This window comes from Astyanax mexicanus, chromosome 13 (assembly GCF_023375975.1).
Source record: "Astyanax mexicanus isolate ESR-SI-001 chromosome 13, AstMex3_surface, whole genome shotgun sequence".
Lineage (NCBI taxonomy): Eukaryota > Metazoa > Chordata > Actinopteri > Characiformes > Acestrorhamphidae > Astyanax > Astyanax mexicanus.
Genome location: NC_064420.1, coordinates 25,520,381 through 25,534,711, shown reverse-complemented (window position 1 = coordinate 25,534,711; position 14,331 = coordinate 25,520,381). Strand labels below are relative to the sequence as shown.

General features: G+C 39.6%; 1 protein-coding gene across 1 annotated transcript; it reads right to left on the bottom strand.

Annotated features, from left to right (window-relative positions):
• Positions 1-1,561: 1,561 nt before the first annotated feature.
• LOC103040187 (neuromedin-K receptor) lies at positions 1,562-14,065 on the bottom strand. The gene is made up of 5 exons (XM_022677493.2): positions 13,575-14,065; positions 6,652-6,840; positions 5,988-6,138; positions 5,568-5,764; positions 1,562-2,049 (listed from the first exon to the last, which is right to left on the bottom strand). Exons 1-5 carry the CDS (start codon positions 13,937-13,939, stop codon positions 1,767-1,769), a joined length of 1,185 nt encoding a protein of 394 aa, XP_022533214.2. The 5' UTR covers positions 13,940-14,065; the 3' UTR covers positions 1,562-1,766.
• Positions 14,066-14,331: the final 266 nt, after the last annotated feature.

Genomic DNA, 14,331 nt, shown 5'->3' with positions numbered 1-14,331 from the left:
AAGTGTTGGTGGCTGTAATTTATGCGACATTCTTAAAACACTGGACTGTCTAACTGTCTACACACACGGCTGTGTTTGGGCCAGCTTAACTACTAAGCCTTTATAGAGAATTACTTTATTTAGAATAAAATAGGGAATAAAAATAAGAAAAATATGACTAATTGTAATTCGCACAGACAAGGAATGTTCCTATTGCAGCAGAAGTTCCACAACTCCAAAAATAGAAACAGGATGGAATAAGTCCATCAAGATCACCTTCATAAACCACACAGTTACAATGCAAATATAAACTCAACTCAATGGCCTCTCTATTAAAACACCCTAACTTGTACTTTACTAACTTGTACTGGCCACTTTATCAGAAACACTAACCTTGTGCTTCCATGCACTGCCCACATTAATAGCAACACCATTATTGGTGTCCCTAACTTGTACCTGAACTTTTACTGGCCAATTTATCAGAAACACTAAACTTGTGCATCCATCCACTGGCCACTTTATTAGAAACACTATAGCTTGTAACTGAACTTGAGCTGGCCACTTTATTAGAAACACTAACTTTGTGCTTCTATGCACTGGCCACTTTATTAGAAACACTCTAACTTGTAAATGGACTCAAAGTGGCCACTTTATCAGAAACACTAACCTAGTGCTTCCATGCACTGGCCACTTTAATAGACACATGCTAACTTGTACTTTCCTAACTTGTACCTGAACTTTTACTGGCCAATTTATCAGAAACACTAAACTTGTGCATCCATCCACTGGCCACTTTATTAGAAACACCATAGCTTGTAACTGAACTTGAGCTGGCCACTTTATTAGAAACACTAACTTTGTGCTTCCATGCACTGGCCACTTTAATAGAAACACCCTAACTTGTACTTTCTTAGCTTGTAACTGAACTTGAGGTGGCCACTTTATCAAAAACACTAACCTTGTGCTTCCATGCGCCGGGCACTTTATTAGAAACACTAACCATGTCCTTTTATGCATTGGCCACTTTATTAGAAACACCCTAACTTGTACGTTCCTAGTTTCAAACTGAAATTGAAATTGGTCAATTTATCAGAAGCACTAACCTAATGCTTCCATGCATTGGCCACTTTATTAGAAACACCCTAACTTGTATTTCCTTAGCTTGTAGCTCAATTTGAGTTGGCCACTTTATCAGAAACATGAAATGTGTGCTTTCATGCACTGGCCACTTTTTTTGTACTTTCCTAGCTTGTAACTAAACTTGAGCTGGCCACTTTTTAAGAAACACTAAGCTTGTGCTTCTATGTACTGGCCACTTTTTTAGAAACACCCTAACTTGTACAGGCCACTTTATCAGAAACACTAAACTAGTGCTTTTAGCACTGGCCACATTATTAGAAACACCCTATCTTGTACTTCCCTAGCTTGTACCCAAACTTGAGCTGGCCACTTTATCAGAAATCCTAAACTTGTGCTTCCACTCACAGTGCATTATATTATAAGCTCCTACTTTTGATAAGTTTACAGTTTCAAGTTCAAGAGTGTAGAACATCATCTACTGCTGTAGATCAGTGTTATATGAATGGCTGTTGCTTTGTTCTTAGTACAGAAAGAGCTCTGTATTGGTGTTGATGGTAGTGTGTGTATTGGCGCGAGTGCGAGTGTATTTGAGCTGAGGTTGAGAGAAGGTCCACCATTTAAACCTAACCAGAACTCAGCACAGTTAAACACAGGGTTCCTCAGCAGGTGGAGTATGTACAGAGGCTGGAGCAGGGCGGATCTCCAGGCTAGTGTATGGTGGTGTTTACAGAGCCGTTTTGAGTGCTGTTCAGGGACAGTCGGGGAACGTGTCGTATCTGACCACTTAGGCTGCCGTGGCGGCTGGTGGAGGAGCTCTTGCGGCGGGAGGGCAGTGTGTGGGAGTCGGCGCTGGACTCCAGCCGGGTGAGGGTGAACACGCTGCTCTGGCGGGTCGTGTGGAACCGGGTGGGCCTCAGCTCCATCTCATCAGACTCAGACATGTGGATGAAGGGGCACCAGCGGAACGCTTGCTTGAAGCCGGCACGGAACCTGGAATACACAAACATCAGAAATTTGGAAATAGATACATTTGGAAATGTGGAAATAGGGGCATATGTAAACATATAGGAAGATATAGGAAGATATAAAAATACAGGAATTCAGAAATTTAAATATGGCCAAGTAGAAACAAAAGAAATGGAATACTTTTAGAAACACAGAAACATGGAACTTATAGACAATAGACTATAGACTTATAGACATACAGAAAGCACTGAAATATGAAAACAGAAATATCTGACCACAGAAACATGACAAATACAAAAGCACTGAAAAAAGGAACACATAAATACATAAAAACATAAGCACTAAAAATGTTTCAGAAGAATTTACCACAAAAACAAAAAAAATGGAATTCAGAAAGGAAACATGGAAATATGGAAACATACAACATATAACATGAAAATACAGAAACACAGACAACAGAAAAATACAAATATAGACACAGAAAAAGAGAAATGTAGAAATCTGCAAATATGGAAACAAAAAAAGCAAACAAAACAAAATTATCAGAATTCATAAATGACAGCTTGACTTGAAATAGGAAAACATGCAAAAATATGGGAATGCAAATGGAAACTGGAAAATAGAACAGATACTACAGGTACAGATACACGAAAACAAGGAAAGATGGACAAGATGGACAAAAACACAAAAGCAGGGGACACAACGAGAACATGTTCATGAAGTTCTTGCACAAAATCACTCTGACATAAACAGATCTCACCAGCTCTGATCCAGTCCGTTTTCTGACAGTTTCAGTCCCTTTCAGAATGATCCGTTTAAGGGTTCTGTCACTTTTACGCTAATAAGCTGTTGCTGCCCATGTCATGTATTCCCTGATCGTGTACCACAGGTTCGTGCTAGCTTGTGCTAAACGGCAAAACATGCTTAACTGTGATAGAGACACAAAACTCATTATTGAAAAGAACTTACATCTCCCTTATCTGCTGACTTGCCACAGATCCCTACATCAGATGAAGTCTGCTGGCTAATCCTGCTGTGTACTGTCTGAGGTTCTCAGCTGAAATTACTAAAATGGCTGATCTTTTACTGATCTAGTTGGTGGGTGTTGGCGGGTGAGGGGTGGTGTCAGGGTGGTTCTATGCAGGTTTCATTATTGTGACGTCACAATAAGGGAGCATTCGAACAGCTCATAAATGTATATGATTTCTGTACACGTATGATATTAGCTGATTCAGAGAAAAGGAAAGGATTGATTTTTTTTTCTTCACATTTTTTCTAGCTTACAGGGGCAGTAGAGACTCTTGTGTGATGATACAAAAGCATGCAAAAAGTTTTGACACTTTTAATATATTAAATAAAATTTTGACATATCGAAACATTGAAATATAAAACCAGAGGAACGTGAAATTATGAAGTTTGACAATTTTTTTAAAGATTCGGAAATAAGAATATTTGTAGGTCAGTGTTGAGCTGTTTCTTCTGTTCCAGCTCTGAAGCAAGAGGAGCTGAGTCTGTCATTTACATAAGAGAAACAAACAAGTATTTCAGCCACCGCCGGACAGTAACTGACCCTAGCGTCAGAAACTCACAGCACAATGATGTACGACGTACACTGCAGCTTAGTGTCACACTGTGACATGTTTCAAAGCTCCTCAGTCACTCGGGTCACACCACAGCCTGGTCCAGCACTTTGTGTTCCTTCAACAACTTCATTATTTTGATATTCATGGAAGTAATCTTCTGAAAAAAACATCGAATCTAATTTAATCAAAGCTGAAGGCCCAAAGCTGCTGTTCTAATAATAACTCGCTGATTGTTCTAATGAGAAAAGAGAGAATGAAAAAAATGTTTTTCTGTTCTGCTCCACACACACACACACACACACACAGCTGCTGCATGCTTATATTACAGCATTAACACAGAAACCTCAGTGCCCTCATCTGTCTGCTGCACTAATTATACCCCCGCACACACCAATTACACCTCAGACATGGCTAAGTGGCGTTTAAAAACAATAAAAACACGCTGTGAGGACCAGCACCTGTGTTTCTAAGGGTTACAGCAATTAGTCAACAATCTGATAAACTGTAATTCACTACAAGAAGCATAGAGGGCGCTCTACGATGCTCTACAATGTTCACATTATCCATATACTCTTTCTCACAGACTGTAAAACACTACAGGGAGTGTGGGGCTGCTTTGGTAGCTATGTTTCCTCGAAACAGCTGACAAAATGAAGTGTTTTTTGATATCCTAACTGATTATTCTAACTAGTCAAAAAGCATCAGGTTTTCATACAGTATCTCACAAAAGTGAGTACACCCCTCACATTGTTGTAAATATTGTATTATATCTTTTCAAGGGACAACACTGAAGATATGAAACGTTAATACAATGTAAAGTAGTCTGTGTACAGCGTGTATAACAGTGTACATTTGTTGTGCCCTCAAAATAACTCAACACCCAGCCATTAATGCCATTAACTAACAACAATAGTGAGTACACCCCTAAGTAAAAATAGCCTGATTCTGCCCAATAAGCCATTTTCCCTCCCCGGTGTCTTGTGACTTGTTAGTATAACAAGGTATCAGGTGTGAATGGGGAGCAGGCATGTAAAAATTTGGCTTTATCGCTCTCACATTTTCTCATATTGGTCACTGGAAGTTCAACATGGCGCCTCATGGCAAAGAGCTCTCTGAGGATCTGAAATAAAGAACTGTTGCTCTACAGAAAAATGGCCTAGGTTAAAAGAAGATTGCAAGCACCCTGAAACTGAGCTAACAGGACAGGTTTCACTCACCAAAGGGGCTCCAATTGGTCCAGTGGACTAAGACCCTGCCACTATGATCGGGAGATCGCTGGTTCGAATCCCGTTCATGTAGCTTGCCATCAGATGTCGGAGCTCTAAGAGAGCACAACTGGCTTTGTTCTCTCTGGGTGGGTAGATCACTCTCTTTCCCCACATTACTCCAAAGTATGATATCGCTCAGCACAAGGCGCCTGTGAGCTGATGTATCAGAACTTGGCATTAGCAGCTATACATGTAAAGTTAGGTGGCTGAGTATTGGAGGAGGCATGTGCTAGTCTGTACCCTCCTGGTGTTGGGGCATTACTATTGATTTGGAGAGTCCTAATGAGTGGGTTGGGTAGTTGGCCTTGTAAATTGTGGAGAAAATGGGGAAAAAAAGCTTGCCATTGTCAACCAAAGAAGTTCAGTGGAGGTGCTTGGCGTCATATCCAGAAAATAGACGTATGAGTGCTACCATCATTGCAACGTGTAGGGGGTGCTGTTTAATACTCTATAATGGTTATATGACCCACAGACTCTTTCTGACAGACTGTAATAAACTACAGGAAGTGTAGGGGATGCTGTTTAATACTCTATAATGGTTATTAGACCCACCGACTCTTTCTGACAGATTGTAAAAAACTACAGGAAGTGTAGGGGATGCTGTTTAATACACTATAATGGTTATATGACCTTCATACAGGTGTTTAGGTGTGTGTGTGTGTGTGTATGTGTGTGTGTGTTTTTGTTTCACCTGCTGTTGAGGCAGCAGTAGATGATGGGGTTGTACATGGTGGAGCTCATGGCGAGCCACAGTATGGCGAGGTAGACCTGCTGGATGTACTTCCACTTTGTGAGTCTTCTGTTCAGTCCAGTTACGATGAAGTAAACATGATAGGGCAGCCAGCAGATCGCAAAGGTCACTACAACCACCAGCATCATCTTCACCACCTACGCACACACACACACACACACACACACACACACACACACACACACACACATACACACACAGGCAGCAGAGTGGGTCATGCACAGGCCTGCTGGGATCACAGCAGTCTTGCTCTACCACTACAGTGTAGAGTAAGCAGAGTGAACAGGAAGTGAACAAAGAGTGAAGGGTTATCTATGGGAGTATAAATTCATGAAAGCACACACACAAACACACACACACCTTGCGCTTGGCCTGTAGCTGGTCCACATAGTTCTCTGAGGTATGTCCCGGTAGGCTGCTGCCCCAAAGAGTGACCCCCACTAGACTGTAGGTGATGCCCATCACTACCAACGGCAGCAGATACACCAGCACTGCCACAATAATGTGGTACCTAAACACACATATACACACAAACACAAACACACATATAAATTGACCAAATATAAAGCTATACCAAATACAAAATATACAAAATTTAAAGCAGTATTACTATTATTTATACAGATGTTCAGCCATAAATTATGTTTATTATAAATTATCAGAAAATACCATTATGGTAAAAAAAAAAATTATGATTTTTATGAATACCTATACTTATTGCTATTATTAGATACATGTGTTAATTAGTTAAAGAAGAAAGAATCTGATTGGATAAGTGTGTTAATTAGTGAGAGTAAACTAAATTTGATTGGCTATGCGTGTTAGTGAAAGGAGACTAAATTTGATTAAATAGGTGTGTTAATTAGGTAAAGGATTTGATTTCGATTAGATGAGTTTGTTAGTGAAAGTAAACAGAACACAATTGGATAAGGGTTAATTAGTAAAAGAAGACTGAATATGATTGTAAAATTTTCATTTGTAAATGAAGACTGATTGGATAAATGTGTTAATAAGAATTCCGTACATGAAGGTGTCGTCAGGGAGGCGTGGCCAGGCTACGTAACACAGCGTCCTCTGTCTGACGGTTTTGGTCGCTGAGTAGAAACAGAGTGGAAACGCCAGGACCACCGCTGCCCCCCACACACACGCGATCACTACCTTGGTCACGGTGGCCGAGAATCGAGGCTTCAGAGGGTGGATGATTGCCATGTACCTGCACAGACAGGAAGTGACAATAGCAGAGGGGGGTGATACTCTGGCAATTCATTACTGATCTCAGCTCAGTTTAATGATTAAAAGGTCAACCTCTTGACCTGAAAGGGCCAGTATGTGCACACACTTTAATTCTTCAGTTTTACATTATTTCTTAATAGTTATTTACCTCATTTGTAGTCATTAATAATTAGTCAATTTCCATTACAATTAGAAGCTGAATTATAATGTGATAATTTAAATAATCCTAATTTGAGTCACCTGAAGATCTAAAACTCAGTGGTATAAACTGTATTTAAAAGTATTGTATGTGTAAATCATTCTAAGTAGTATTATCAAAGTTTGCATTAAAAAAAAACACTAACACTTTCTCCTATTTGTTTACTAATTTAAGTTATTTTAATAAATAATAAGTATACACCTAAATAAAGCACATTTTAGATTTTGTATGTAAAAAATAGATTTCTCAAAAATGGGAGAAAAGGTTGATATATGGTTAATCCTTTAAGGTGCTCACTGACTGAATGAGTGAATAATATAGTATTGATTTTATTTGATTTTTTATTGATTGATTATTATTGTAGCTTTTAGTTCAGTTTAAATGGTCAAACAGGGCCCACCTGTACCACAACACTAATTTGTGCTAGATGCTCTATGAGCCTCTAAATATGTTAACTAGTTATGTTGGTGGTGAATCTCATGGCCTTCAGTTCTACCACTGAAGTCCCGACCAATAGGAGACATAGTTTAGATGTATAGTTTAGATCTATTTACCCAGCTACAACTGACAGAACAATCCTGATTGGACAGTTTTCTGTATAATGTTTTACAAATGTAATTCTTTGGTTTCAGCAGAACTGAGAACTGTAATTAGACTAGTGGTGTAATACTGCTTCTGAGAGTTTAAACACCAGATGCATTCTGCTAAATAAAAGAAGACTCTCAGGATTCCTCGCTGGCTGTGTAGGCGTTATTATCGGGGTGGTAAATGTGAAGTTTGAGAGGTCAGGGATCAGGACACTGGGGTGGATATAACCGTGGAGGCAGAGACGGGTGTGTGTGTGTAATCCTCCCTGCTCCACAACACTCTCCAGGCCCTCGTGTTCCAGCACCTCGCCTGCCAAAAAAACCTCTCGCAGAACATCGTCCATTCGTCCAGCTGCATCAGCTCAGCTCAGTCCAGGAGGAGCCTGCACTCAAACGCTCAATAAAGACGTCTGTAAGTCAAGTACATTTACTACAACCTGAGTGTGTGTGAGTGAGAAAGTGTATCCATCCACGTCCAGTCAAAAATCAGTTACATCAGAGTTATACAGTCTGTCAGGTCTTTATATGTGTGTGTCTTTCCCCTGACTCACCTGCCAATCATTTTTAGATATCATTGTTCATGTATTGATTCTATTATTTGTGTATTGTTGTATTTATATAACAGCATGTCTGCAACTTTTTATTAGAATCGGTGGTACTATGATGATGATAAAGATACACTTCTATAGCATCTTCTATAGCTTCGGTTCTAGACTGCTTTGCTTGGGGGGGTCGGTATAACATAACGGGTGGGCATGTAGATAGTCATATTTTAAAGCCAGAGCTAATTACACTGGCTTAGTTGATGTATGAAGTAAAGAAATACAAATGTTCATTGTGTCTTTAACAGAAAACGATGCATTATAGGGTTTCTTACAGTGTATATTTTTTTAATGAAACACAAAATACTTGCAGAGGGGTATCAAGTTAAGTCTGTGTAGCTGATATAAAAAACAAGTTAGTAGCTTGATTAACAGCTAGCTGCTTGTACTTCAAGTTCAGCAGCTAACCCTGAGCAACAAATCACCACAGTTTGCAAACATTTCCTTGTGGAAGTCAGTTTTTTAACTGGAAAAAGTGTTTAGTTTGCCCTTATATATCCCTGCCTCTCATGCTCACACTGACAGGACCTGTCATACTGAACCAGAATGTCTCTTAATGAACTTCTCCAAACAGTCTGCCGCTTTTGTATGAGCCAATCAGACATAAGCAAGGAAATATTTTTATGTTGCACCAAAAAATGGCTTTTCGTGATTGGTTCAGATTTTTTCAGAGATAATTTTAAAAATAGTCGTTGCTTGCATTGCGCTTGCAGGGGCAAAAACAAAACTTGGGGTGGGCAACGCCCCCTTAAGACACACCCCCACCTCCCCATAACCGGCTTTTATCTTCTATAACCCCACATTCAATTCACTGTGTTTTTGAACTGTGGGGAGGAACCCAGAGCCAGTGGAGAACACGAAATTTCTACACAAATAAGTTCTTGAACTTAAGACCCCAGAGACTGAATTTGCTAAAACCACCTATATTAACTCTATAACCGTTGGTGTTGGTACATGCAGCACATGGCATAGATGTAAGCTAAACATTTGTGCCAGAATCTGCTGTATTTGCACTGAAGCTGGGCTGATGCAACATAGCAGACTTAGCATGTGGTATCAAGTGATTGTTGCTATATGGGGAGGGGCTTCTGAGAGGAGCAACGGTCTAAGGCCCAATCTCCTTTCACCACTTGGTGCTACCACTTAGCTCTACCCCACTGATTCTTGTTAGGCTACATAGACCTTCCAACAGAGACTTTTAAGAGGCACACTCAAAATAGATGGCTTTGAGAATCACAGGCAAGATGGCGGCACAAGTGACCAAAGAAAACCAACAGATAAAGTATTTTTTTAAGTATTTTCCCTATTAACAAAAATTATAATTACCATTTGTGTAGTTTCAATGATTTATGAGCGTTTTCTACATAACAGGCATAAGTAGTTTGTCTAGTTAGGTTTATACCTAACTAATGAGCTAACTTTCCTGTTCCACCTTAAACTATGCAACAGAAGCAGAGGCTGCAGCATTTAAGGTGGAACGAAAAAATAACATAAAATAAAACCTGAGCAAAGCTAATTTCAGCTCCCATCACAGAGGAATTAAGGAATAGACAATAATAATTAATTGCTGCACCACCTGCCCTATTTCTGAAGATGTACAATAAAGCCCTAAGGTTAACTAGCTAACCAGTAGCTATATATATGGTTCCTGTATATGGTTCCTCTTGTTTCTCATCACTTAAAATGGGAAAAGCTGGCCAGCATAGGTGTCTGTAACAGAACCATAACAGTTAGTGTTCTCCTCCAAGCATGTTAAGATGTGATGGACATGTGATTCTTTACATGTCTTAGAGGAAGATCATGCTAACCTTCATTCTCTCAGCACTGGTAGCATCATATGACATGGGGAGGTCTGGGTGGTGGGAGATAGTGGGGTTCTCTTTATATCTCTTTGAGACTGAAGTTCCAGTGCATCTATTTTTATCTGGAACTGATCTGTCTTCATTCCAGCCTTACAGGTTTACTACCGTCCATACTGCTAATGTGTGTGTGTGTGATAGCTTCAAAAATATACTCAGCTCTGACCGACACAAATACACTACTCACACACACACACACACACACACACACACACCAAAACAGCCGCTGACATGTTCTCTGGCTAACATCGCAATGGAGGTGAGACGCATCCTGGGGGAATACACACACACACACAGTCAAACAGATGTGTGGGTGACAGAAGAATACACACACACACCCACACAGACACACACACACACACACACACACACACACACACACACACACACATACACACACACACACACAGCGTGACTGAGTCCAGGCAACTTGTTGTTAGATTGTTGTTCCCACTGTTGTGTGTGTGTGTGTGTGTGTGTGTGTGTGTGTGTGTTAGTTTGATGAATGCCAGCCGAAGGTTGGCATGCAGGGGTAGAATCAGATGGAGGCAGGAGCCAGATCGTCTTCAGATCTACACACACTGAGCTTCTGTGGGATTAACTAAAGAACAACACAGTATCAGAGCTCACCATAACTTACAAGAGCTGACTGCTGCTCACTACAACTCACTATTAATCATTCCTACCCACTACAAAAACCTACACCTCACTATAACCCACAACAGCTCAATCCAACTCACTACTGCTCTGTAATATTCAGCCAATATTCATCAGCTTAAAAGGTCATCAATCAAAATACTGTGCTTATGGCCCTGAAAATTTTATGATTATACAGAAATCATATTTTCCAAGATTATTAACAAATTGTGGCTTATTTTAATAGCTTGATCTTGGGCTGCCACTATGATCAAAAGATCGCTGTTTCGAATCCTAGTCATGTAGCTTGCCATCAGCTGCCGGAGCCCTGAGAGAGCACAATTGGCCTTTCTCTCTCTGGTTGGGTAGATGGAACTCTCTCCCCTCATCACTCCTAGGGTTATTTGGATCAGCACATGGGGTCTGTGAGCTGATGCATTGGAACCAAGTCGCTGCACTTTCCTCCGAGCGCGCTGTGATGCTACTCGGCAATGCTGCATCAGCAGCAGTTCAAAAAGAGGCGGTGGCTGACTTCACATGTATCGGAGGAGACATGTGCTTGTCTTCACCCTCCTGTGATAGTAGGGAGTAAACCCTTTAGTGATAGATTGAGTCCAAATGAGTGGGTTGGGTAATTGGCCATGTAAATTGGGGAAAAAAAGGGATGAAAATCTTGATATTAATCAACAATTTAATACATTACTAAAATAACATGACAACTCCCTACAACAATTCATAATCACTAAATACAACTCACCATACCTCACTCTTACTACCACAGCTTAATACAATTCTCTATTATTTACCTCAATTCATTCCCCCAACTCACTACACCTCATAATTTCCTTCCAAAACTCACTACATCCTACCACAGATCACTATTACCCACTACAACTCTCTACAATTCACTATTAATCATTATTTTAACCACAGCCAGGGTTGTGAGGGTTAAATTAAAAATAGATCACTGATTATGTGATACTAAATGTAATTGCAGCATAATCCAAAGGATTACTTTATTTTAATAAAAAATCAAATTATTTCAAATTACTTTTAGATTCATTAGATTCACTTTTTAAAGCCAAATATTTAAATAAAGACAAAAAAAAACATAAATTCACCTGAACTTACCCTGTGTGTCTACACATATACCAAATCCTGTATCATGTATATATAAATAATTTAATGTGTATTTTTTAAATATAATTTCCCATTATAAAAAAATATATACAATCCCTTGTCTACTACATGACATATCAAAAATAGGAACTCCACAGGGAAAGAAGAAATAGTAATTATTTTTAACATTAATGTTAAAGGATTTTAAAAAGTAAGAGGATTTTTTTACTGGACATATTCTGCAAGGTTTATATTAATATTGGCTCAGTAATCATGACATGTTCAATGAACCAGCTAACACAAATAGCCTATATCAGTATGAATTCCATCTTTATCTAAAAGTGTCTAAACTGGTTTATGCTGGTCTAGTGCCAGTCTCGGTTGCTTGTGTTTGCTGGTCTTATTAGATTATGTAAGAAAGAAAAAAAATGTTGAAATAGCGTATATAAGAAGTATAAGAAGTTTTATTATGAGACCATACCAAGTTACTGTGATAAATAGTATCAGTATATTAGACAGAAACAAACCTGCACACTTGCTTAGCAAAAGGAAGAAAGAAAGGGATGTGTGGATAACACAGCACCCAGCCATCAGCTAATCAAACAGCTGTCTGAACAGTCTTATCTTATCTATATGGATTTAATGCTGATTTTATTACACTGTGAAAAGTAATTCAGATGGCCTGTTGCCAATACTTTAATGTATGTGTTGTAAGATATGTCTTTTTTATTATTTGCAGCTTTTATTAATAAAACGAATGATGAAACAAAAAATATAAAAATTTATAAACCCACAATTTTTGATTAATTAATAAAGAAAAATCAGTTTCTGACAACTCTGACAAATTCATTTAGATGGCTTTATTTATCTAATTAATTTGAATTCTCCTGCCCACTTGGACAAGTTGAAATTCACCAAACAGCTTCTCAAGGCAAGGTAAATGTTAAATTCATTAATTTCAATACACATTTTTTTGTGGTGCACACATGTGTTTTGCGTTTAAAATAAAATCAACTTGCAAAATATAATCAATTGTAAGGCATACATCTTTCAGAGACTATGATTAAGACATTTTTATGACCTACAAAGGTGTTTTGTTTTATACTATGGGTCAGTTCTGCCTGTATTTTTCGTCATGTTAAAGGTCCAAAGGAACAAACTAATTGTTACTTAGCTAGTTATGTTGATTGAATACAACATGCCAGGAATCCCAGTCAAACGTTTCTACAGCCAGTCCAGACAGAAACATGGGATATGTTTGAAACCAGTTTATTTACTTACTGTAGAAAGCAAAAACATGTTTTTGGAATAATAATTATCCCAAATGGCAGGGATAATTGAGACTATTGAAAACATGTTTTTTTTTCTTTGTCTTCCTGTACAAAGACAAAGGTTAGTTTTTATACTTGTTAGGTCTTATTAATCCAAAATAGAGAGGAATAGTTGTAGCTGTAATCATATTCATTGCTTTTTTCATAGTAGCTGTACTGGATAACAGTTGCTGCTTTTTTGTATCCTGATTACATAGCTTTGCAGACCCCAACAGTGCCACCAGCATCCATCATCCACTGTTTCCTTATCCACTGCAGGGGGATCCCAATAGCAGTCATGATAATCGCACCAGTATCACCATCACGATATTCCAAAACAAGAACATACAAATTTGACTTTTCCGTAGTTTCGATAGTTGATGTGGTTGTGATGGTTCTTACCTGTCCACTGCGATGGCGGTCATGGTGTAGATGCTGGCGAACACTGCGGCCACAGGGTAGAAGTTGTGGAAGCGGCAGTACGCCAGGCCGAAGTACCACTGTCCCCGGGCGGCGTAGATGAAGTTCACGGGCGTATTCAGAGCTGCTAGGCTGGCGTCCGCCACCGCCAGGTTCAGCAGGAAGTAGTTGGTGACAGTGCGCATGCGGCGGTGGGCGAGGATGACCCAGGCGGTCAGCACGTTTCCGGTCAGTGCCACCAGCAGCACTGCTGTGTACGCCAGCGCCCACAGTGCCACGCGCCACGGAGCCTGCACGAACTGGTGAACTGGTGAGGACGAGTTCGAGGAGCTGTTACTGGGAGACATGGTACTGCGAAACAAACACACAAACAAATATACAAACAAACAAAAACACAAACAATCGAGAGACTCCAGTCAGAGCGCAAGGAGACAGTGGCTGGTCCAAGACTCTGAACAGAGAGAGAGAGAAGCAGAGGAAGACACATCCCACTGAGAGAGAGAGAGAGAGAGAGAGAAAGAGAGAGAAAGAGAGAGAGAGGGAGGATGAGGTATGAGGTGAGAGAGTGTGGCTGGGGGGGTGAATGTGTGTTGGAGAGAAAAGAGTACAGTATGACAAGAGTGTGTGACTGTAACAGAAACATACATATTGTATATGTATCATTGTGTGGGGGTGGTATACAGAGGTTCAAAAGGAAGGTTCCTCTTAATGTTTTTTCCTAATTATTTTCTGGAGGTTC